We start from the raw sequence: 23,492 nt of genomic DNA on the forward strand, positions 1-23,492 counted from the left end.
ATGGTCGAAATTGTAGATTTTGTTGCACAAGAGGTTGTTGCACAGTTCTTGGGAAGGGTTCATGTTGCTGCTGGTGTGGTGAAATCCTTTGATAGTAAATATTTACTTGCTTCTGTTGGTGCACTTGGATTGGTCATCTTACTGGTTTTCTCGAATTTGCTGGAGATAGCTTGTCTGGGCGAATTTGGAAGCTTCCTTTTTGGATTCTCCTTCTCATCAACCCACCCTCCTTCATTCTGGGTACATGCTGAACTAATTATGCAATATTTAGTGTTCTAAAGTCACACTTTGCTGATTTAGCCAAGTTATGTACCACGTCCATAGTATGCTGTGATTAAATTTGCAACAAATAACACAACCTGACTCCTCGATGAATATTTTAAGTTCACAAAGGATCCCTAGTTTGTGACCTGCCTTTTTAATGAATTTGACATCGTCCTAGGTTTGAGAGTTGGGTGAAAGTGTTTAATGTCTTTTCATAAGTACTTCAAAAGCCAGACACTCATCTGATCTACCGAAAGGGAGGAGGGGATTTCATCTGTATGTGGTATTATAGTTGGGGCTAATGGAATGCTGCGGCGATTTTTGCAAAATTATAGATCAGGGGTCGCCAACCTTTTCTGTGTTGAGAGCTACTTCTGCTCAAGGAAAGTCCTGCTGAGCTACTAGCATATGTTATCACTGTAAAGTAGTGGCAACATGTGTTAACATTACATTATGACCACTCGAAGCAGGATTGTCAGTAATAATCACCCAAGCATTCAAGATAAGGTTACCAGCAGAAATAGCAGTAAAGCGTTTCTCACTATTAAATGCCACCCCCTCACTAATGAAGTTACATTCAAATAATCAAATGCTCTGCGGCACAGAGGACAGAACTAGAGCAGAAAGTCACCACCCAACTCAGCTTGAATTAGCATTTGGCTATCAACTTTAAATGTGTTTTAGAAATAAAATATTTTGTCTTCGTCAGCAAATTAGTTATTGAAAATACGCATATTTTTTTTTTCTATCAAATACCACTTTCCATTTTGGGCAAACAAACTCAGTTTCCAGAATAAAAATCTTTTCTAAAAAACATATTTGCCATTAAAATATCAGTTTTCAATTTTAGAAAACACACAATCCACAAATATCAGTACTATCATGTACAAATACCTCACATAGACAGATTCTGCTTAAAGTACCCAGGTATTACAATCATAGGTAATGGATTTTCACCATAGCACTAAGTATGCTTTTGTTATGCAAATAATGCCCACCGTTATACCAGGGCCAAAGTACCAAGGCTGGGCGCCATAACATCCAGGATGCCCAACGTATATCAGTTATGGCAATTTTTATGCAAGAAACAGTCATCATTTTGTCAGGGGTGGCTAAAAGTAGGCCAGTCAATTTGTCAATGATGGCAGCTGGTATTGGACAACTACACTAAAAAATATCCATAATAGTCAAGGATGACCATTATTACAGCATGGGCACTATTATGCCATGAACGGAGACAATTGCACCAAAGATAAAACCCTTATATTGCAGGCGCGCATACACATTTGACGGTCCTTGACTCTAGACGTAGCTTCCAGGAAACAACACTGTTTATTAGGGAGCGACACCATGTCAGATAGACGACACATAAAAAATGCAGATGAGGCTATTATTTTACACTGCTCCTCTCAGCTCTTGGGTTGATCATGCTCCTAACAAATTTTCTCTCCGGCTCCTACAGTCCCACACTTTGGTGGGTCAGCACTGATAACTACTGTCATTCTTTGATCGTGCATTGTTCACATATGTGCTGGGACTGAAAGAGCAGGGCGTATACCATGGCCAATCTCCTTGAGATTTAGAGTCAGAGTGGATACAGACGGTCATGTGGCAGACCCGTAACCCAACTCAGTTTGTGTTTGAGTGTTATTAAAAGGGTCTGCTATTGGTTTGATTGGCTTTCACTCTGTGTTTTGAGATGAGCGGTGCTGCCTTCTTTAATATGCATAGACTCTCTGAGATTGTCTTGACTTGTCTTCAACTCTGAGAGCTACTTTCAGGGTACTGGCGAGCTACCAGTAGCTCCCGAGCTACTCGTTGGAGACCCCTGTTATAGATTTACTGCATTATCAATCGTCTGCTGCATAATCTGCATATTTGAACAAAAGAAATTGTGTTTCTAGCTCAGATGGTTTAAAAGTTTATAAATATGCAGTGACGCGTATTGTTGCGCAGTGGACGCCCTTTGTAAAGCTGAACTGGTCAACTTTCTGTTGCGCATTACCGTATTTGTATGTTAAACTGGCACTAACGAGGTGCAACCAATGCCTAGAGAGTGTTACCAAGTTTGACAAGCATTGACAAAGCCAGTTGGTCTTGTGCTGACGTCTTGGATTTGCCAATATGGTACCCCTATTAAATGTAATGAAGCTAAATCTACAACATTGGAAGGAAGTCTTACCAGAATTTGCCATGATTTAAGTCGAACAACATCTGATTTAAGCAGTTACTGATTAACTCACTTGAAACATCTAGCAAACATTAAGAGATCTGTTTGGTGTTTGCCGTACAAGTGCCAAATGAAACGTGCATTAATAATGTACAAAATAAAAAGGTAGGAACAAATGAAGACTTATCTTTCGCTTATTACAAGAAATCAACTGCACTTCGCAGTGGGAAAAGCTGTTATAAAATGCCGGCACTCTGTTAAACAGGCATGGTACTGACTAATAGCAAAAAATGCAGGTCCTGACAGTAGTCCAACCTTATTTGGATGGCAACATTACATTCCATAAAGGGAAAACACTGAGTGCACAAGAATGCAACAATTACAGGCACCTTCTACTTTGCTTTCATTGCAACAAAATCTCTAAAAAGGCAATAAAACCAAAAACTAACTCGCTGTAAATTGACAGGTCAATATTATGAATGTCCTTACTTATGGAAATCCCCCCCCCCCCCCCCTCCTCTTTCCTAACTGTCCTCTCCCAGTAGATCAATCCAAACTTTCACAATTTTTAGTCCCAAAAAACAGAGAAATGTTATTTTAACGAGGAAACCCACTCGTGATTTCTGGCCTGTATAGTGCGACTCGATGTCGACGCCTGCTTGTGCAGTTTGGAGACTTTGTTGTTTCCCTGGAACATTTCGTGCTTCCTTTAATGCTTCATGGGGAAAGTAATCTGCATTCCTCTTTCCTGTAAACGCTCTCACTTTGAAGTCCGCTGAATAAACACTAGGCTCCCTCGAAGACGCAGCTTGACATTTGACCTCTGTCTTTGAATGCCCAGCAAACGTGACGAGATATGAACAAGATTTAAAGGCCCGTTTACAGAAAACGAGTGTGTGAAAGCTTACCATAAACACAGCTTTGGCAACTGGAGGGACAATCTGAACAGCCTAAAGCAAATAAAGCCAGCAAATTTAAAGCAAGAAAACTTGAGTTACAAACCAAGCCAATAGCAAGCAACGGCGAAATGCATTCCTAGGTCAATTTTCCTAGTCCCCAAGATGTCTTTAGCAAACGCTGACAGCTATGCTGTCTGGTAGCTGCAACCTAAATATGGCAAAATAATGAAATAACACTATTCCATAATATTTCACATTATGCCACATAATTGTTCTTTTCTTGCTGCATTATTTACTCAATTCTGCTGCATAATTTTGCTCTCCAATGCCTCCTCATTCCAGTGTCCCGGACTATAGTTAAACTCTGTATCCTTTGTGTGTACCTCTGCTTTCAATCTGCTCACCTTGCAGTGTGTGGTGGGCAGTGTACATTTGCAGTGATTTAATGTATGCTTTAAATTCAGCTTGTGGTATCCGATCCTGCAAAATGTCTATTTGCACTGTACTTGTAATAGGCATAACTTTCTCTTTTTTTCAGGGTACACCAATGACCATGCAGGTGGGAGAAGGCCAGCAGGTACAGATTGTCCAGGCCCAGCCTCAGGGTCAGCAGTCTCAAGGCGGGGGTCAGACCATGCAGGTCATGCAGCAAATCATAACTAACACTGGAGAAATCCAGCAGATACCGGTGAGAATCCTGCTCGGGCTAAGTTTGAGTAAGAGCAACTAGCTTACCGACCACTGAATGGGATTGATCCAGTGTAGTTGACTAGGCAAACTGGCCTATTAGGAAAGGAAGAAAGCTTTAAACAAGCCAATAAAACTGGGGAGTTAGTGGTCATATATTCTGTAATAGGCACCTTGCTTTGTTGTGTCCCTACTGGGAAGCTGGAGAGATTATTCTGTCCTGATATATCTGTAGACCAGTCCCCGTTTGTTTGTGCCACCACTCATTTCAAAGTAAATACAGTGAGATAAACCTTTAGACTGTTTGTCCAGCCAACATTCTTGGGGGTGGGTGGGAGGGAGTAGTAATGCGATAATAATAGTCTTATCCCAAGAGATAAACTCCTACCAGATTAAAGCTTCAAACAAACACATTTTGAATAACCTCTTTGAAATGCCTAAAAATAAATATTTTTTTGTTCATCTACAGCTTTTCCCAATTCAAACCTTCCAAATTCATTCTGTTTCTTGGACAATTTCTGTCACAATCCTAACAGGGTGTGTGTGTGTGTGCGTGTGTGTATTTAGTCATTTGTCTGTCAACCAATTGCCCTTCCTATTCGATCACAAGGTGAGAAGTACCTTCTAGGGGTTGTATTCATGATGGATTTAATTCAGGTTGAAGAGTCTGCTTTTATGTCAATTTTATAGGTTCAACTAAACACCGGGCAACTGCAGTACATCCGCCTGGCGCAGCCTGTATCGGGAACCCAGGTGGTCCAGGGCCAACTCCAGGCGCTCACTGCCAATGCACAACAGGTGAATTTCCAAGAATAATGTAACCATTAAATTGTGTTAAACATCTTTTTTGCTTAAAAATATGTAAACCATACATGGCTAGAATTCTTCATCCCTATGCTCGCACTCACTTGGTTCGAAGTATTCCACCCCCTTTATCTGCATCGTGCACACTTCGGATGTGTTATCAATATAGCATCAGTTTTCATTACCAAGCCCCAAGGAGTTGCTGTAACTTATTTGCATTGGTATTTGGGTTGGCTTTTTCTATAAACATGTATATTTGATACAGGAAGCAGTTGGTGACCAGTTCCTTTCCCAGTCCTCACTTGCCTATTGTGGGTGTATTAGATGGAAACGATTTTCATTTTAAATCTTTTTTTTTTTTTGTCACTAAATGATGAATTTTTCTTTTTTGTTAAACCAAACATACATTGGGATTTTAATCATACCCCCTTGCTCTGTAGATTACACAAGCAGAGGTGCAGTCAGGACAGCAACAGTTCAGCCAGTTCACAGATGGGCAGGTAAGATGTCTGAAAACCAATTCTTTCCTATTTTTGTGATTAAATAAATTGAACCATACAAAGCGCATTAAGTAAGCCCCTTTCTGAGTAAAATGGCAATTTTCCCTGTCGATTAAACCAAGAAGTAAACAACTGAATGGCAGCATTTATAATGCAAAATATCTTTATCTAGACCACAGTTTCTACAGAATGTATGAATCAGTTTTCAATTGGCTCACTTCATATCTCTAGTTAGTGCTGCTGATGATGGCTCACACTTTATAGGCTCTCCGGGATCTGTTAAAGATTTGCCTTTTAATAATCACATTTAATGCAACACCTACTTGTAAACTATTTTCCTTGCTCAATCTCCATACACCATGAAGAAATGCTTTGTGACTTTGCTTTGGCATTCACGTAATAATGGCCAGCTCTTAATATACAATGGCTCTATACCAGGGACTTTGAAAAGAATAGGGTAATAATTTAAAAACACCTTGGGTAAAGTAAATCCGGGTTGAATGTTTTTAAAATATCTAATTTTAATGAGAAAATGTATAAGGGATAAGTGAATAACATTTTTACTAAGAAGGAGCTTTTTAGGTCTTGGGACCATCCGGTCGGCAGACCGGAAGTCCGGAGATTTAATGACTTGGGAGAAGAGGGGCTTGAACCCGCCCCTCTTCTGCCCTGTTCTCCATTGGCTGGCCTCATAAATGCTGGCCAGCCATTGGAGAAGAGGTCCCGTCACTCCAATCATGCTCCGTCCTTTTCGGATCGGGGGGCGTGTTTTTTGCGAAAAGTCTCAAGGAGGAGACCACAGCAAAACACGCCCCCGAATCCGAAAAGGAGGCTGCCTTTCTCTGAGGCATTTCTGCTCTGTGATTCCCCTCTCCGCTCTGCCTGAGATCCTTGCCAGTGAGCACTCGGGCCCTGCCAGTCCGCCCTGACGGTGCCTCTCCCCGTGCCCTCCTCCGCGAGGCCGCGAGCCTCCCTCCCCGGCCCCTCCATCAGTGATCTAGCGCCTAGTTAGTAGTCCCCCTCGGGCGTAATTAGCGGCGGCTGCCGGCGCGGCCCGTGCTCGGGGCCCGGGAGCCGCGGCTCTCGCTCCTTCCTGGAAGCCTTGGCGGGCGCCGGTGTTTGAAGCCGCGTGGGGCGCGCAGCGCTCGTCCCTTTTGAAGTGGAAATAGGCCAGTTTGAATGCGCCGAGTTTAATTTTTCACAAGCCTCAGCGGCCGTGCCCCCCCACCCCCATGTATTTACATCTCTCACCTCCCGTGAGTGCTCTCTCCTGCGCTGCCTCCCGCTCAGCCCTTCACATTAAGGACTCGCTCGGTTTGTGTTTGCGTTTCTCGCTGCACAGGTAGGTGGGCAGGTAATGTGTGTGCCCTCGCACAGATCATGCCACTGCCAGCAACTCTTTTACAAAACTACAGCGCACGTGCACAAAACACGAGATACAATTACCGATGACTTACAGCGTTTTAGAATTATGGAGACGGGTGAAACGTCCCTTTTGCAGCGTGAATCTTTCTGGATTCACTATGCTGTGCATTATTCCGCGATCTTGTGGTTGGGTCCGGATTCGTAGTCTTTCCTTTGGTTTTTTTTTTTTTTTTTTTCGTAGCCCAGGTGGGCGTCTACGTACACCATTTGGTGCACCTCCCGTGACGTCGTCGTGCTTCCTGCGGAAGTCCCACCTTTGGGGCGCCATCTTCAGATTCTTTTTTCCGCCGTTGGGTCTGGATCGTCATCGGGAAGCTCCAGAACTACACTCGAAGGAAGAAGGAAGAAAAGCGAGTTTCATCGATAGAAACACTAGAAGATATCAGGAAAGGAAAAGATTTCATCAGGAGCGCGAAGAAAGGAGGACCAGCGCGCTTTTCTTCGATGGCCTTGGAGAATGCACGCTCAGAGACCCTGAGCGCAATGGACAAGACGCCATTCAAGTTCTGCCCAAACTGCCACCACAAGTTCGCGCAGAGACCAGCATCCGGTCTGCAACCTCTGCCTACCGGTCGATCACCAGAGTATCGACTGCAACGCCTGCTCAGCCTTCGCGCCGAAGACACTCAGGGTGAGAGAGCGGCAGAGAAGGGCCAACGCCAGCATGGATGGCAAGGGGAAGCCCCCGACGCTCTACGCTCTGGGCCTCTCTTCGGACGACGAGGACAACGTCGCCGAGACAGCCGAAAACTTCACGGTCGTAGAGACCGACAAGAAAAAAGAAGACGAGGTAAGAGAATCGTCGAGCGCAAAACAGAAAGTACCTCGACAACACGAGGGTGACTCGAGAAAATCTGAGTCAAAGTCCACGAAGGGAGCCCCGGCGCCGAAAACTTCGACGGCCAAAGGGGGAACCACAGACAAGAGGCCGAGCGGATCCTTAGATAAGGACTCCCTGGTGCCGAAAGACGCCGAAAGGCAAGGGTCGTCGAAAGCATCCCATGAAACGGGCCGATCGACGCAGAAAGAACGTTCGACGTCGACGCAAGTTTCATCGAAAAGACCCGCGGTCGACGCCGAAAGCATCTCCGAGATGGAAAAAAAGAAGAGGCGGCTCGAGGCCGAAATGGAGAACATCCTTCAAAGAAAGAAGGAGTTCGACGCCAGAATGAAGGAATTCAAGATTCCAACGGTTCCATCAGCGGACGTCGAGGAGGTCGAAGACGAGTTCGACGCCGAAGGGCTGACAAGGGAACTCGAAGAGGAAGAAGAGCCCTATTATGAGGGAGAAGCCGAGGAAGAAGACCAACGGTCGTTCTACGAATCGGCGGCATCTACCAGCAACGACGTCGAATGGCACGATCTCGACACCGAAAACCCGGAGGAGCCCGTGGACACGTACCCTTCGAGGCCTTCGCCACCCGACGACATCGGGGTCTACAATATGGTGGTCAGGAGCGCAGCAATGGCCTTCGGCGTCAAACTCGACGAGGAGAAACCGAAAGCCGATTTTCTCGTCGAGACACTGCCCCCCATCCAGACAAGGAGCCAGTTCCTCCCCATGCTACAAAGCGTGATGAATCAGGGGAGAGAAGCCTTTAAGGAACCTGCAACCTGCCGGTCGATCACGCCCAGGACAGAGAAGAAATATAAGCACTCCTCCCTGGACCCCCCCTTACATCAAGGGTAGTGTGACCGCTGACTTCATCATAGCCTCCACGGCCAGGAGAAGGGCCAACGTACCAGCAACTTCGGGCCCACCCCCGGATAAGGAGAGCAGGAGGATTGACCTCACAGGAAGAAAGGTCGAGAGGAACGCCGCAATGCACTGGCGCATGGCGAATTCAAATGCACTCCTCAATAGACACCAATACCAGCACTGGGATGAGATGGGGGAGTTAGTAAAGCACCTCCCCGAAGAATACCGGCAGAGAGCGAATCACCTGATAGATGAAGGCAAAAACATCGCCAACTCCTGTATAAAGACGGCGTTGGATGGGGCAGAAACTTCGGCAAGACTCATGGCCATAGGGGTCACAGAGAGGAGGCATGCATGGCTAAGAATCTCTGGATTCAAACCGGAAGTGCAGAACAACATCCTTGGCACCCCCTTCAATGGAGAGACACTGTTCGGAGCAACAGTGGACGACAAGCTCACCCAGCTGAAAAAAGAAAACGAGACGGCGAGGTCCATGGGGGCCCTGCAGCTGAGGGGAATGAGGCGAGGAAATCCCTCGAAGACCCTACGGTAGGGGAGGAAGCCAGCAGGGGACGTCGCACCAGGCGTTCCAACAAGGTCAGCAGGGTGAAGGTCACGGACAAGGTCAGCAGAAGCAAAACTGGCAATATCAACCTCTGGGCCAGTCCTTTCGCGGGAGAGGGAACGGACGTGGCCAAAGGAGGAGAGGGGGCGAACAGCCCTCGACGAAGTGACTCAGCACGCAAGAGGACGCCTACCCTCGCCAGGACCCCAAGGGTGAGGCGCAAAAAAGTGTCATCAGGGGGAAGAGAAAATTCAAGAGCCTACGAGCATACGACACCAGTAGGCGGGAGACTGAGGTTCTACCTTCAGGAGTGGCGGCGTATAACCACAGACAAGTGGATACGGAACGTTGTGCAGTACGGGTACTGCGTAGATTTGGAGAAAAGACCTCCAAACAGGAAACCAAGGGGAAGACTGAGATCGGCCCAAGAACTGGCAATACTCAGAGAAGAAACGCGGAAACTCCTGCAAAAGGGAGCCATAGAGACAGTGCCGTTCAGAGAACGCAACAAAGGGGTCTACTCAAACTACTTCGTGGTTCCGGAGGTAGACGGAGACCTCAGACCCATACTAGACCTCCGTTACCTAAACAAGTTCATCAGAACGCAAAGGTTCAAAATGACTTCACTGCAGGAGGTTCTGCCACAAATAAGAGAAGGGGACTTCATGGTCACCGTGGACCTCAAGGATGCCTATCTTCACATCCCAATAAACAGAAGGCACAAGGGCCTGCTAAGATTCAACATCGAACAAGAACACTACCAGTTCACGACCCTGGCCTTCGGATTAAAATCAGCACCAAGGGTCTTTACAAAATGCCTGTCGGCGGTAGCGGCGCACCTACGCAGGCAGGGAATACATGTCTACCCCTACTTGGACGACTGGCTGGTCAAGGCAAACTCACGCGGAAAGTGCGAGAGGCACGCAAAACGCGTAACAGACACCCTCACAAATCTGGGATTCTCGATCCACTGGGGAAAATCATCGATGGAACCGGAGCAGGTGAAGATTTTCCTGGGGGCAAAGATCAACTCCCGCAACAGCACAGTAGTGCCCAGCGAGAGGAGGACAGAGGCTCTACTGAAGGAGGCGAAGCTCTACCAGAAGGGGCGAGCTCTGACAGTGAGGGCTGTGAGCAAGATGATGGGGATGATGGCGTCCTGTATCCAGCTGGTGCCGAATGTACGCCTGCACATGAGACCATTCCAGGAATGGCTACAACAACAATGGTCACAAGCAAAAGGAAGCTGGGAGGATCTAGTGGTTGTTACACACGCAGTGCAGGAGGAGATAACTTGGTGGAACAGAGACAACATAACAGCAGGGAGAAGCCTGACACCACCAATCCCAACAGTGACCATTACCACGGACGCATCGCAGAAGGGATGGGGAGCGCACATGGACAACCTCAGAGTGAGGGGTCTATGGGCCCCAGCAGATGCGGTCCGCCATATCAACTACCTCGAGTTGAAAACAATCCTGCTAGCCCTGAAGGCATTCCAGAGGCACCTGTTCAACAAGAGGGTGTTGGTCCAAACAGACAACACCACGGCGATGTTCTACATCAACAAACAAGGGGGGACACAGTCGTTCCCGCTCTCGTCCCTAGCTCAGGAGATTTGGAGATGGGCCATACCTCTCAGGATAGATCTACTGGCAATTCACCTACCGGGGAAGGACAATGTGGAGGCAGACTGGCTAAGCAGGCAGACCTCAGCATCACACGAGTGGGAGCTCAGTGGCCAGGTGACGGAGAAAATCTTCCGGAGATGGGGGACTCCCACAATAGACCTTTTGCAACACGCCACAATGCAAAATGCCAAAGCTTCGCGTCCAGGCAACCAGATCAGCTATCCAAGGGAAATGCCCTATGGATAAGCTGGTCGAGGACATTTGCCTACGCCTTTCCACCGATACCCCTGTTGCACAGAGTGCTCGACAAGTGCAGAACCAGCAACATGACCCTGATCCTGGTGGCTCCGCAGTGGGCGAGGCAGACATGGTTCTCACAAATTCAAGAAATGGCACAATGCAACCCATACAGGTTCGAGAGGAGGAAGGACCTGCTCTCAATGCAAAACGGAGAGGTCCTGCACCCAGAGCCAGAGACCCTCAACCTGGCGGCATGGCTCCTGAAGACCTAGAGTTCGCACACCTAAGATTGCCGCGGAGCACGATGCGAGTGCTACGGGAGGCAAGGAAACCAACTACACGAAAATGCTACAGCGCAAAATGGAAGAGGTTCACTGTGTGGTGCCGGAAAAAGGGCCTGCAAAACAGAATGACAAGAGACTCAACAGTACTGAGGTACCTCACACACCTTCTAAAGAGTAACCTCTGCTCGAGCTCACTAAGGGTACACCTAGCGGCCATCGTGGCCTACACCAGAGGTGAAAAAGGTGGAAGTTTCTTCAGCTCGCAGGTGGTGAGGAGATTCATGGAGGGAGCCAAAAGGATGGCCCCCCCGAAAAGGTTGCCGCCGCCGGCATGGAATCTGAATGTGGTCCTGACGGAGCTCATGAAGGCACCGTTTGAACCCATTCACAAGGCAACACTGCAGATGTTGACTATGAAAACAGCCTTTCTGGTGGCCATAACCTCACTACGCAGGGTGAGCGAGCTTCAAGCACTAACGCTGCAGGAACCCTACATTCAGATTCACAAAGATAGAATAGTCCTGAGAACTGACCCACACTTCATGCCCAAGGTAGTGTCGGCGTTCCACATAAATCAGGCTATCCAGATACCAAGTTTCTTCCAAAACCCGACTACAAACGCAGAAAAGGCACTGCACACCCTCGATGCCAGAAGGGCGGTGATGCACTACATTGAGAGAACCAAGGAACTCAGGAAGTCGAAACAGCTGTTCGTGTCCTTTGCTACTAGCTTCTTGGGTAGACCAGTGACTAAGGGCACCATCGCAAGGTGGATTGCCCTCACTATTCAATTCTGCCACAAACAGGCTGGACAGGAGCTAGCGGAGGGGCCGCAGGCTCACTCCACAAGGAAGAAAGGGGCCACCGTGGCCTTCCTGGCGAACACGCCCATCCAGGACATATGCCTCGCGGCAACTTGGGCATCTGTGCACACGTTCACGAAACACTACTGCGTGGACATTCAGATGAACAAGGAAGCACAGGTTGGACAGAAGGTGCTTCAGCACATTTTCAACGACCAACGCTCATCTACCACCCAGCCGCCACAGAACTAGGAAAACCGCTACAAAATCGATGCACAGCATAGTGAATCCAGAAAGATTCACGCTGCAAAACGAATAGTTTCTTACCTGTCGGTGTAGTTTTGCAGCTTGAAGATCTTTCTGGATTCACTTGCGAACCCACCCACCTCCGCCAGGAAGATGAGGCTGGAGGAAGAGGGGGTAAAATGGAAAAGATCAAACAAATACAAACATACAGATAAAGGGACAAGAAGGATTAAACAATCGCCTAGGGTTAAAAAAAAAAAAAAGAGGAAAGGAAAAAAGAACCCGAAGATGGCGCCCCAAAGGTGGGACTTCCGCAGGAAGCACGACGACGTCACGGGAGGTGCACCAAATGGTGTACGTCGACGCCCACCTGGGCTACGAAAAAAAAAAAAAAAAAAAAAACAAAGGAAAGACTACGAATCCGGACCCAACCACAAGATCGCGGAATAATGCACAGCATAGTGAATCCAGAAAGATCTTCAAGCTGCAAAACTACACCGACAGGTAAGAAACTATTCGTTCTTCACTACGGCTGGAAAATGTGAATTATCCTCTTAGCGCGATCCGAGTTTCAAACCCTTAAAAACAGATCACGTGTGGCACATTCCAGCTGGTTTAAATCATTCTCCTTTTTGTGTGTCTTTTTGTGTAGTGCGGTGTCTGGGCAAGTGTGTGTGTCTGTCTGTCTGTCTGTCTGTGTGTGTCTGTCAGTCCGTCCGTCCACTGTGTCTACCAGACAGTTCTTTTAGAGACCAACGAGATCAGTCGCGCAGAAGGGGGCCCTAGTCCGATAAGTAGGGAGGGGAAGCAGGGGAAAGCACAGTAATGCTCGCAAACAGTAACCCCACTGCCTAGCAGCTTACTGTAGCAGTGCTAATCCTCACTGATATGTATGAACAGACAAAGGAAGCCTTACCCCCCCCACACGAAAACACTCATTAGAGAAAAATGTTTGAATGGTGAAACTGAGTCAACAAATATATTGAAAATCAATTGCATCAAGTTTATTGTAATAAATAGAATGAAACATAATAATAGGAAATAAATACCGAAAATGAATAAACCAGGTGCAACCAGTAAAATATCACACAACCATTCACTCGAACCAACGCATACTCATTCTTTCCCACATATCCTAAAAGACACACAGATCCAGCGAGCAAACTAAGATAATAACATCTAGTGAATAATCCGCTCTCCAACAACAAAGTGAACAATATTGGAAAGCCGCAGGATCCCGATTCACTAGGTAGTGGCGTCAACACAATTTATTTTCATCAGTTACATCGACATTTTGATATATGATTTATTGACACAGACGTTAAATGTTATATGTAAACAATCTTGGAGGGATGCAAAGAAACACAAGAACTCCAGTGCCGATGCGCGTTTCGGTGTGTGACCCCAATATTGAGTCTAACCTTCTTCAGGGCGCAGTATCAAGAGAGGCAAACAGGGGAACATAAGAACAACAATTCATGTATAGACTATATGGGGATGAAGCGATGAACTAGAAAACATTGAGGAGAAAGTGATATAGGTGGAAGGTACGTTCATGATACAAAAAAATCAAAAAAGGGTAACATTGGGAGACGTGCCACCAACATGGAGTAATAGGAAGATCACAAGAGGGTGCAAAAAGGAAAACAACTAGAGTGTAGATACAGTGCATTCACATCCTTAAGGCTCCTCACCTTTCACATAGTGGTGCCAGAAAGAAAGTGCAATATGGAGTGAATATTAGACCCTGTCACCATGATACCATCAAAGAAGCTGGTCCCAGGGCAGAGAGGCACTGCACTCTACCTGGACTGTCCAATAGGGATCACATGCACATGAGGAGAAATGGGGTAAGAATCCGGGAGGCAGACCGATGGACCGGTATTCTGTAGGAGGTAGTAAGATGAAACAAGCATTTACAATGCAATGGTCTCGGCATTGGTAAAGTTAGAGCTATTGGCATTGCTCATGACATTATTTTTGTTTATGTTTCTGTTTTTAAAACATTTAACCCCTTCCATGCTCATGACGGAACGATTCCGTCATGAGCATCGGTTGAGCTGTGCTCATGACGGAACCGTTCCGTCATGGCCCCGCCCGCGCTCGAACCCTTCAGCACCGCGGGGGAATCCGCGCAGCGCTGAAGGGGTTAAAGAAACGGCATTGTCATGAGCAATGCCAATAGCTCTAACTTTACCAATGCCGAGACCGTTGCATTGTAAATGCTTGTTGTGAACTTCCTCTTATGGTTATCAACTGTAATCTAAATAATATGGAGAGAAGTAGCTCAAAGTAGGGTAACAATGTGTCAGATGAGAGGATGAACAGCATACTAAACAATAGCGTCAACCTCTGGCGTCACTCATAGGTGGACTTGTATGTCTCCTAAGAGGCCATAGTTAAATGTGCGAATAGTCTATGCTCATTAAGTGTCCAAATAGATTTTCCCAATGGCACTCTACATCTCAACTTTCCCTCTTCTTATAGCCTACAGATCGGCATAATCCTTGCAAATTATTCTTAAGCCTTCTAGCCCTATATAGCTTCCAATTGGTCTTAATAATTGATCGTTGGGTCTCCCTTCACATTGACCTGGATCATTAGGTTACAGTTTTAATGATATGCTTGAAACTTCCATCTGTTCAAGAGGTCTGTATCCTGAAACTGAAGCTAGCCTTTCAAATTATCCAGAATTGCATTCTTTATCGATTTATATTCTTAAATCATTCCCTGTTGGGATGGGATTTTTTCAGCCTGTTTCTCTTTATACGAACCAAACTCTAACCCAGGGGTCGCCAACCTTTTCTGTGTTGAGAGCTACTTCTGCTCAAGGAAAGTCCTGCTGAGCTACTAGCATACGTTATCACTGTAAAGTAGTGGCAACATGTGTTAACATTACATTATGACCACTCGAAGCAGGATTGTCAGTAATAATCACCCAAGCATTCAAGATAAGGTTACCAGCAGAAATAGCAGTAAAGCGTTTCTCACTATTAAATGCCACCCCCTCACTAATGAAGTTACATTCAAATAATCAAATGCTCTGCGGCACAGAGGACAGAACTAGAGCAGAAAGTCACCACCCAACTCAGCTTGAATTAGCATTTGGCTATCAACTTTAAATGTGTTTTAGAAATAAAATATTTTGTCTTCGTCAGCAAATTAGTTATTGAAAATACGCATATTTTTTTTCTATCAAATACCACTTTCCATTTTGGGCAAACAAACTCAGTTTCCAGAATAAAAATCTTTTCTAAAAAACATATTTGCCATTAAAATATCAGTTTTCAATTTTAGAAAACACACAATCCACAAATATCAGTACTATCATGTACAAATACCTCACATAGACAGATTCTGCTTAAAGTACCCAGGTATTACAATCATAGGTAATGGATTTTCACCATAGCACTAAGTATGCTTTTGTTATGCAAATAATGCCCACCGTTATACCAGGGCCAAAGTACCAAGGCTGGGCGCCATAACATCCAGGATGCCCAACGTATATCAGTTATGGCAATTTTTATGCAAGAAACAGTAATCATTTTGTCAGGGGTGGCTAAAAGTAGGCCAGTCAATTTGTCAATGATGGCAGCTGGTATTGGACAACTACACTAAAAAATATCCATAATAGTCAAGGATGACCATTATTACAGCATGGGCACTATTATGCCATGAACGGAGACAATTGCACCAAAGATAAAACCCTTATATTGCAGGCGCGCATACACATTTGACGGTCCTTGACTCTAGACGTAGCTTCCAGGAAACAACACTGTTTATTAGGGAGCGACACCATGTCAGATAGACGACACATAAAAAATGCAGATGAGGCTATTATTTTACACTGCTCCTCTCAGCTCTTGGGTTGATCATGCTCCTAACAAATTTTCTCTCCGGCTCCTACAGTCCCACACTTTGGTGGGTCAGCACTGATAACTACTGTCATTCTTTGATCGTGCATTGTTCACATATGTGCTGGGACTGAAAGAGCAGGGCGTATACCATGGCCAATCTCCTTGAGATTTAGAGTCCGAGTGGATACAGACGGTCATGTGGCAGACCCGTAACCCAACTCAGTTTGTGTTTGAGTGTTATTAAAAGGGTCTGCTATTGGTTTGATTGGCTTTCACTCTGTGTTTTGAGATGAGCGGTGCTGCCTTCTTTAATATGCATAGACTCTCTGAGATTGTCTTGACTTGTCTTCAACTCTGAGAGCTACTTTCAGGGTACTGGCGAGCTACCAGTAGCTCCCGAGCTACTCGTTGGAGACCCCTGCTCTAACCAGTGAGATATGAAGGTCATGGAGCTCCATTCCCCCAGATGCTTGTAGATATTAAATTGTATACCACAAGCGTGAAGGTATCCTTGGGAGCTCTTCTCCTAAAAGACATAATGTACTTGATATTTATTTTTCTCCCGAAGATTACTTGTTGCAACCGGTTTCCTATTCCGTACTTTGAGGGAGAAAATAGCAATAACTTCTTTATTCTGTTTAAAATTCATGGAATTCTGCATTCCATGTATAATCGTCATTTTTTAATTTCTTTGTAATCTGCGACTTGTGACGCACCCAGTTGTCGATTACAAAGAAGACATCAGAACTCTACGTTTTTACAGTTGAGTTTTAAGGTCACACTGCCTGCTGCCAGAGCCAGCAGCTGAGGTGAAGGTCCGGTCGGGTCACGGAGTATTATTGAAGTAGCTGTTTAATGAAACAAACAGATTTGCTTTTCATTCTTCGGCTCTATTTTCTAGCTTACAATGATAAGCAGAACATGTTTATTTGTTGCACTCTTTAGATAAAAGCTAGAATCTTTGTGCATGTTTCAACACATTCCGTGCTACTGCAGATTTTTTTTATGGTACTGTTGACCCATCCTCCTGCCAACCGTTTCAGGGCGGGGGAGGTTCACCATTCAGATGTTTCTGCCATCCCCAAAACTGACCTAGCCCAACCACAAATTTAACAGCTAACTATGTTGTTGACATTCAGAGCTACTGCCCCAAGATAGGAGGAATAAGAAAAGACCAATATTCAAGATAACATTATAAAGATTACTGAAGCTGCCTTCTGCTAGTACCAGATGACTTCACTCAAGATTACCACCCAACAACTCTCCAAGTGGCAACCTAGTGAGATTTGATTCTTTGATAAAGTGCCTCCAGAATGTGGCCTACCCTTAGCAACTATAGAGGAGGCCAATTTCCTCTTCGACTTTCAGGATAAGTGGGACCGAGAGAAGATGCATGTTCGAGGCATATGAGCTGCAGATCACACACTTAGGATAGTAGTAGATCGCCATCTGGTGTTGGGCTTGGATGCTTGCAGGTTGTTGTTGCCTTCGGAAAAAGTCTTTGGTCACGAGATAGGTGACTCCTCCCTTGAACTACAGCGCGCATGGGCATCCACTCCATCCTCAGATTGTTTTTTCCGCCATTGGGTTTGGATGTAACTTTTCCACTCCGGTAGAAAACTTCAAAAACAAGCTTTCGAAACGAGAAACTTTTACAAAACTACATCGAGGCACCTTCACTCGACATCGAATTCATCGGATCGGTTCCGGACGTCGATGCGGGCGATTGGACCTATCCGCGCCGTAAGGCCTACGGCTCATGGAAAGGACGCAGTTTAAAAAATGCCCCCAGTGTGGAGCAAAATTCCCACACCGTGACCATCATAAGGTCTGCAACCTGTGCCTCTCGCCGGATCACAACGAGTCCAGCTGTCCAGCCTGCGCTGCATTTCGATCCAAAAAGACCATTCGGGATCGAAGAGCTCGACACCATATCATGGCACACAGACCAGCCCCGGAACCAGAGAACATCTTCGATGAGGGTCCCGATGTCCCGGAAGAAGATTCCGAGGAACTTCAAATTATCTCAGAAGCAGACGACTCAGACTACCCCATTACTCCGGGGCGACGCGTGAGTAATACTGCCCCTAATCAAACCTCTCCAAAACCAAAGGCATTGGTCAAGACTTCGCCAGCTGGCCCCAGTCGAGACCGAAAACACCCTTAGAAGCCCCGCTTTCGGGTTCGGCTCCGAAGAAACACAAGCCTTCCACTGGCTCGGGCCCGAGCAAACCACATATCATTGTGCCTTCGGCACCGAAGACACAAGACCTCTCTGCACCGAAACCGGCACCGAAAACACCGAGGCCCATAGACAAGCCGGTGCCGAAAGCTCCCAAGCTTAAAGACTCAACTTCGGCACCGAAACCACCGGCTAAGGACTATAATACACCTCCTAAAGCCAAAGACTCTACCGATCACCTAAAACCTCGATCAGAACCGAAAAAATCGGCGCCAAAGTCTGTTCCTCAAGACCAAGACCCAGATCCAACCCAAAAAAGGAGCTATATTAATCCAAAAACTGGACAGGTCACTGCTGTACCTTGTAGGAAACGGAAATCGGATACAACACCTGCCCCAGTTCCTATAAAGGAGAAGGACTCGGCAACATCCCCAATTCCTCCTTCCTCTCCTGTTCCACCTCCTACCCCCTCTGCCTCCACCACCACTACCTCTACCATCTCCATCACATACACCACCCCCACAGGAGCATGATGATGACCTAGGGAGAGGGGGTGATCTGGATGATCTCAATAATCCATTCACAAACCCAGATACTGTACCATTGGACGACTGGGCATACCCTCTACCAGATATGCCTGACCCTACTCCATATCCCTCCAAGTCATCACCTCCAGATGACCTCCTGGGGTTTGGACAACTAGTGCTCAGAGCAAATTATCCAGTATGGTTACTGCCTGGAACTCGCCCCTCCCCCCCCCCCACCCCACACATTCTACCCAAGCAACGCTATATGTCACCAGACCATCTTGCGCTCCTCAAACAAGAGGTGCTCTCATTGCTGCAAAAACACGGAATAGAACAAGTTCCTTTACAACATCAGGGTACAGGAGTATACTCACTGTACTTCCTAATCCCCAAAAAGGACGAGACGCTCAGACCAATACTGGACCTCCGACTCCTAAATCAGTACATAAACTCAGATCATTTCCATATGATCACTCTTCAACAAGTACTCCCACTACTACAACAAGGCGATTTTCTTGCCACATTAGACCTCAAGGACGCCTATTTTCACATCCCCATGCATCCTGCTCACAGGAAGTATCTAAGATTTGTGGTGGACGGACAACACTATCAGTTTACAGTCCTTCCATTCAGGGTGGTAACTGCGCCCAGAGTATTCACCAAATGCCTAGCAGTAGTAGCAGTGCATCTCAGGAGACAACAAATTCATGTCTTCCCATATCAAGACGATTGGCTCATAAAAGCCAATTCATTCAACAAGTGCATCCTACACACTCGCCAAACTATTCAAATCTTACACAACTTGGGATTCACAATAAACTATCCCAAATCTCCTCTCCAACCCTCCCACATCCATCAATATCTGGGAGCCACCATAAATGCCTCCAAAGCACTAGCATATCCCAGCCCAGCCAGGATAGCCAAAATCCAAGCTCTGATCGCAAAATTTCAAACCCAACACACTCTTCCAGCAAGAGTGTTTATGCAACTCCTAGGCATGATGGCGTCGTGCATCTTCATTGTGCCTTATGCAAGACTTCAAATGCGTCCCTTGCAAGAATGTCTAGCACGTCAGTGGAAGCAGACTCACGGACAACTGGCAGATCTGGTGTTGGTGAACAGCCGCTCACATCACTCCCTAAAATGGTGGAACACCATAAACCTGTCCAAAGGCCGGCCGTTCTTAGAGCCTCTTCCACAAATAGTGCTGACAACTGACGCATCTCTCACAGGATGGGGAGCCCATCTCCTAACACACACCACTCAGGGCACATGGACCACTCAACAGAAAGTGCTCCATATCAATTACCTGGAGCTACTGGCAGTATTCCTAGCACTAAAATCATTCCAATTAAATCTCCAAAACAAAACTGTCCTCATCCGGACGGACAACATGACAGCCGTGTATTACATACAAAAACAAGAAAGCACACATTCTCTCCAGCTGTCCCAGCTCGCACAGATCATTTGGAGATGGGCCATTCCCCAGAACATATACCTGCTAGCAGAACGCCTTCCAGGAGTTCACAATCAGATTGCCGATCTGTTGAGTCGACAAACTCAACAGATCCACGAATAGGAACTACACCCACAAGTCCTACTCCCATTCTTCCAAAAATGGGGCCAACCAGACATCGACCTGTTCGCCACACACAAACGCAAAATGCCCAACCTTCGCCGCCAGGTTTCCCCACCCACAGTCGAAGGGCAATGCAATATGGATGAATTGGTCAGGCATATTTGCGTACGCTTTTCCGCCTCTCCCACTCATTCCATTCGTGGTACGCAAACTCAGGCAACAGTCTCTCAAGCTGATACTAATAGCTCCCACATGGGCGCGTCAACCCTGGTTCACAACACTGCGGGACCTCTCTAGTTCCACACCAAAAACTGTGCCTCTCCCCGTCCTTATTAACCCAGAACCATGGAGAAATCAGACACCCAGATCCACATCAACTGAACCTAGCGATCTGGCTCCTGAAGTCCTAGAGTTCGGTTACCTCAACCTACCACCAGACTGCATGAATATTATAAAAGAGGCCAGACGACCTACTACTAGAGCCTGCTACGCTGCAAAATGGAAAAGATTTGCCATTTACTGCACTAACAATAATATACACCCACTAGATGCATCCATCCAGAACATCATTTGCTACTTACTACACTTGCAAAGATGTAATTTAGCGTACTCCTCCATACGTCTTCACCTAGCAGCATTAGCAGCCTACTTACAAAATCGACAACATTTGTCATTATTTAAAGTACCAGCGATCAAAGCCTTCATGGAAGGTCTTAAAAGGATTATTCCTCCCAGATTACCACCCTCTCCAGAGTGGAACCTAAATATTGTTCTCACAAGGCTCATGGGTCCCCCATTTGAACCTCTGCATAAATGCGAACTACAGTTCTTTACATGGAAAGTAGCGTTCCTTATTGCTATCACATCCCTTAGAAGGGTAAGTGAGATCCAGGCTTTAACCATACAAGAACCATTCCTACAGCTACACCGTAACAAAGTGGTTCTTAGAACAAATCCTAAATTCCTACCCAAAGTCATTTCTCCGTTCCATCTTAACCAATCAGTCGAGCTACCAGTGTTCTTCCCAAATGCAGACTCTGTAGCTGAAAGAGCTCTTCATACCTTAGACGTTAAAAGAGCCCTACTTTACTACATTGACAGAACCAAAGCATTCCGCAAAACCAAACAATTGTTTGTTGCTTTCTCTCCACCACATAAAAGCAACCCCATTTCCAAATCCGGAATAGCCAGGTGGATAGTTAAATGTATCCAAATATGCTACCACAAGGCTAAACGCACACTAACAGTTCCCCTAGAGCGCATTCCACACGCAAAATAGGGGCTTCCATGGCATTCCTAGGAAACATTCCCTTAGATATTTGTAAGGCAGCCACATGGTCTACAACACACACCTTCACTTAACACTACTGTGTTGACGTGCAAGCCAAACAACAAGCTTCTGTGGGCCAGGCTGTCCTTAACTTTATTCCAAACTGCTGCAACTGATACAGGTGACCACCGCTAGGGGAGATACTGCTATGTAGTCTATCTTAAGTGTGTGATCTGCAGCTCATATGCCTCGAACGGAATATGCTACTTACCAGTATGCATCTGTTCTTGGCATGTAGAGCTGCAGAGCCACACACGCCCACCCACCTCCCCGGGACCTGTATCTGTTCCAGCATCGTCTTACTTAGACATTACACTTGGACATCCTTTCTTTATTTTTACAAACTCCATTTCCCATCATGGCGAGAAACAATCTGAGGATGGAGTGGATGCCCATACGCACTGTAGTCCAAGGGAGGAGTCATCTATCTCGTGACCAAAGACTTCTTCCGAAGACAACAACAACCTGCAAGCATCCGAGCCCAACACCAGATGGCGATCTACTACTATCCTAAGTGTGTGGCTCTGCAGCTCTACATGCCAAGAACAGATGCATACTGGTAAGTAGCATATTCCTTTCTCTCTTGCACTGCAATTGGGAAGAACTGTTCTGCACGAAGAATCCAGTCACTGCATTTGTTAATGTGGCATGGGGTTAAAGGGATTAGACATTTTTCAGGGCTCTGAAATAAAGCAGCTCTATACTGAATCTGTTATTTCAGCTGCTGTTTAGTGGCATTCATGTAATAAAACTTTGCCTTGAATGGCTCCAGCTCATAGGGAAGAACACAGAATAGGCAGTGAGTGTCAATACATTTGTGGCTGCTTCTGTCCAGGTGGCCAAGTGATTTTCATGCTGTGACAGGTGATTGGCGCTAATACTTTTCTCCTGAATAAGCTGCTTAAACACAGGAACCAAGTGAAATAAGTCCTCAAACAGAGCATTTCATAAGTGATGTGGATATTTACTCTACCTGTTTTTCAAAGATAGATGGTTTAGATGTACATAATTCAGAGCTTGAGCTCCAGTCTTGCTTGACATATTTCTTCGAGGGTGGTCTTTCTCTCCTTTAATCGTTTTTTTAGGCAATTGTAACGTACCCCCTTGCTGTGTGTGGACTTAGTATGCAGGAAGATGACTTAACGCTAATATCGAGTAGGCACATTTTATTCACTCACATCAGGGGGACTTATTAAATATATCGTTAACAGAATTTAACCTTCTTAATCTTCTTAAGAAAGAAAGAGGTTTATTCATCTAATTTAGTACCCACTTTTGAAGTGAAGAGATTGTAGTTCCATTATTGAATTTGTGTCGACCCTTAACTTTCCACTTATCAAATTAGAGTGGAATTTGCGTGGCGATCATAACCCGCTCCTGCCTGTGTTTGAGAGGAGTGATTTTTGGGGCCAAGAAAAAGTTGCTAAATAAAGAGCCGCTGTCTGTATAGGCACAGGGCTGCCAAATATGGTGGGCTAATGCAATTCCAGAAGCCTTCCTAAGGAAGTTGATTCGATCCTATAGTAAAGCCTTTGAAGCTTTTTTACAGATGGAGACCCCTGACCAAGTGATTTTTGACTCCTTTACTAATATCTATGGGAAGTACAAATTGCTCTTACAAGGAATGGTTAAAGGCACGCATGGAGCAGAATGGTTCCATACATTGCACAAAGACTCATAAAGTTCTGATAAAGGTGCTTCATCAGAACCTAGTTATAAAGAGGCAGTGAAGAAGGCCAAAAGACCATACTTTTTGGTTGGCAAGAATGACCTTAAGAAGCTTGGGCACAATGAGGAGCA

General features: G+C 45.9%; 1 protein-coding gene across 5 annotated transcripts in view; it reads left to right on the forward strand.

Annotated features, from left to right (window-relative positions):
• The window catches only part of NFYC (nuclear transcription factor Y subunit gamma), a 111,481-nt gene that overhangs the window by 78,145 nt on the left and 9,844 nt on the right, over positions 1 to 23,492 (forward strand). For all 5 annotated transcript variants that reach the window (XM_085648028.1, XM_085648029.1, XM_085648030.1 and 2 more), the window contains exons 7-9: positions 3,872 to 4,021; positions 4,711 to 4,818; positions 5,265 to 5,324. In XM_085648028.1, coding sequence (XP_085504154.1) covers positions 3,872 to 4,021; positions 4,711 to 4,818; positions 5,265 to 5,324 — 318 coding nt within the window. The remainder of the gene's footprint in view (positions 1 to 3,871; positions 4,022 to 4,710; positions 4,819 to 5,264; positions 5,325 to 23,492) is intronic.

Source organism: Triturus cristatus, chromosome 3_2 (genome assembly GCF_964204655.1).
Source record: "Triturus cristatus chromosome 3_2, aTriCri1.1, whole genome shotgun sequence".
NCBI lineage: Eukaryota > Metazoa > Chordata > Amphibia > Caudata > Salamandridae > Triturus > Triturus cristatus.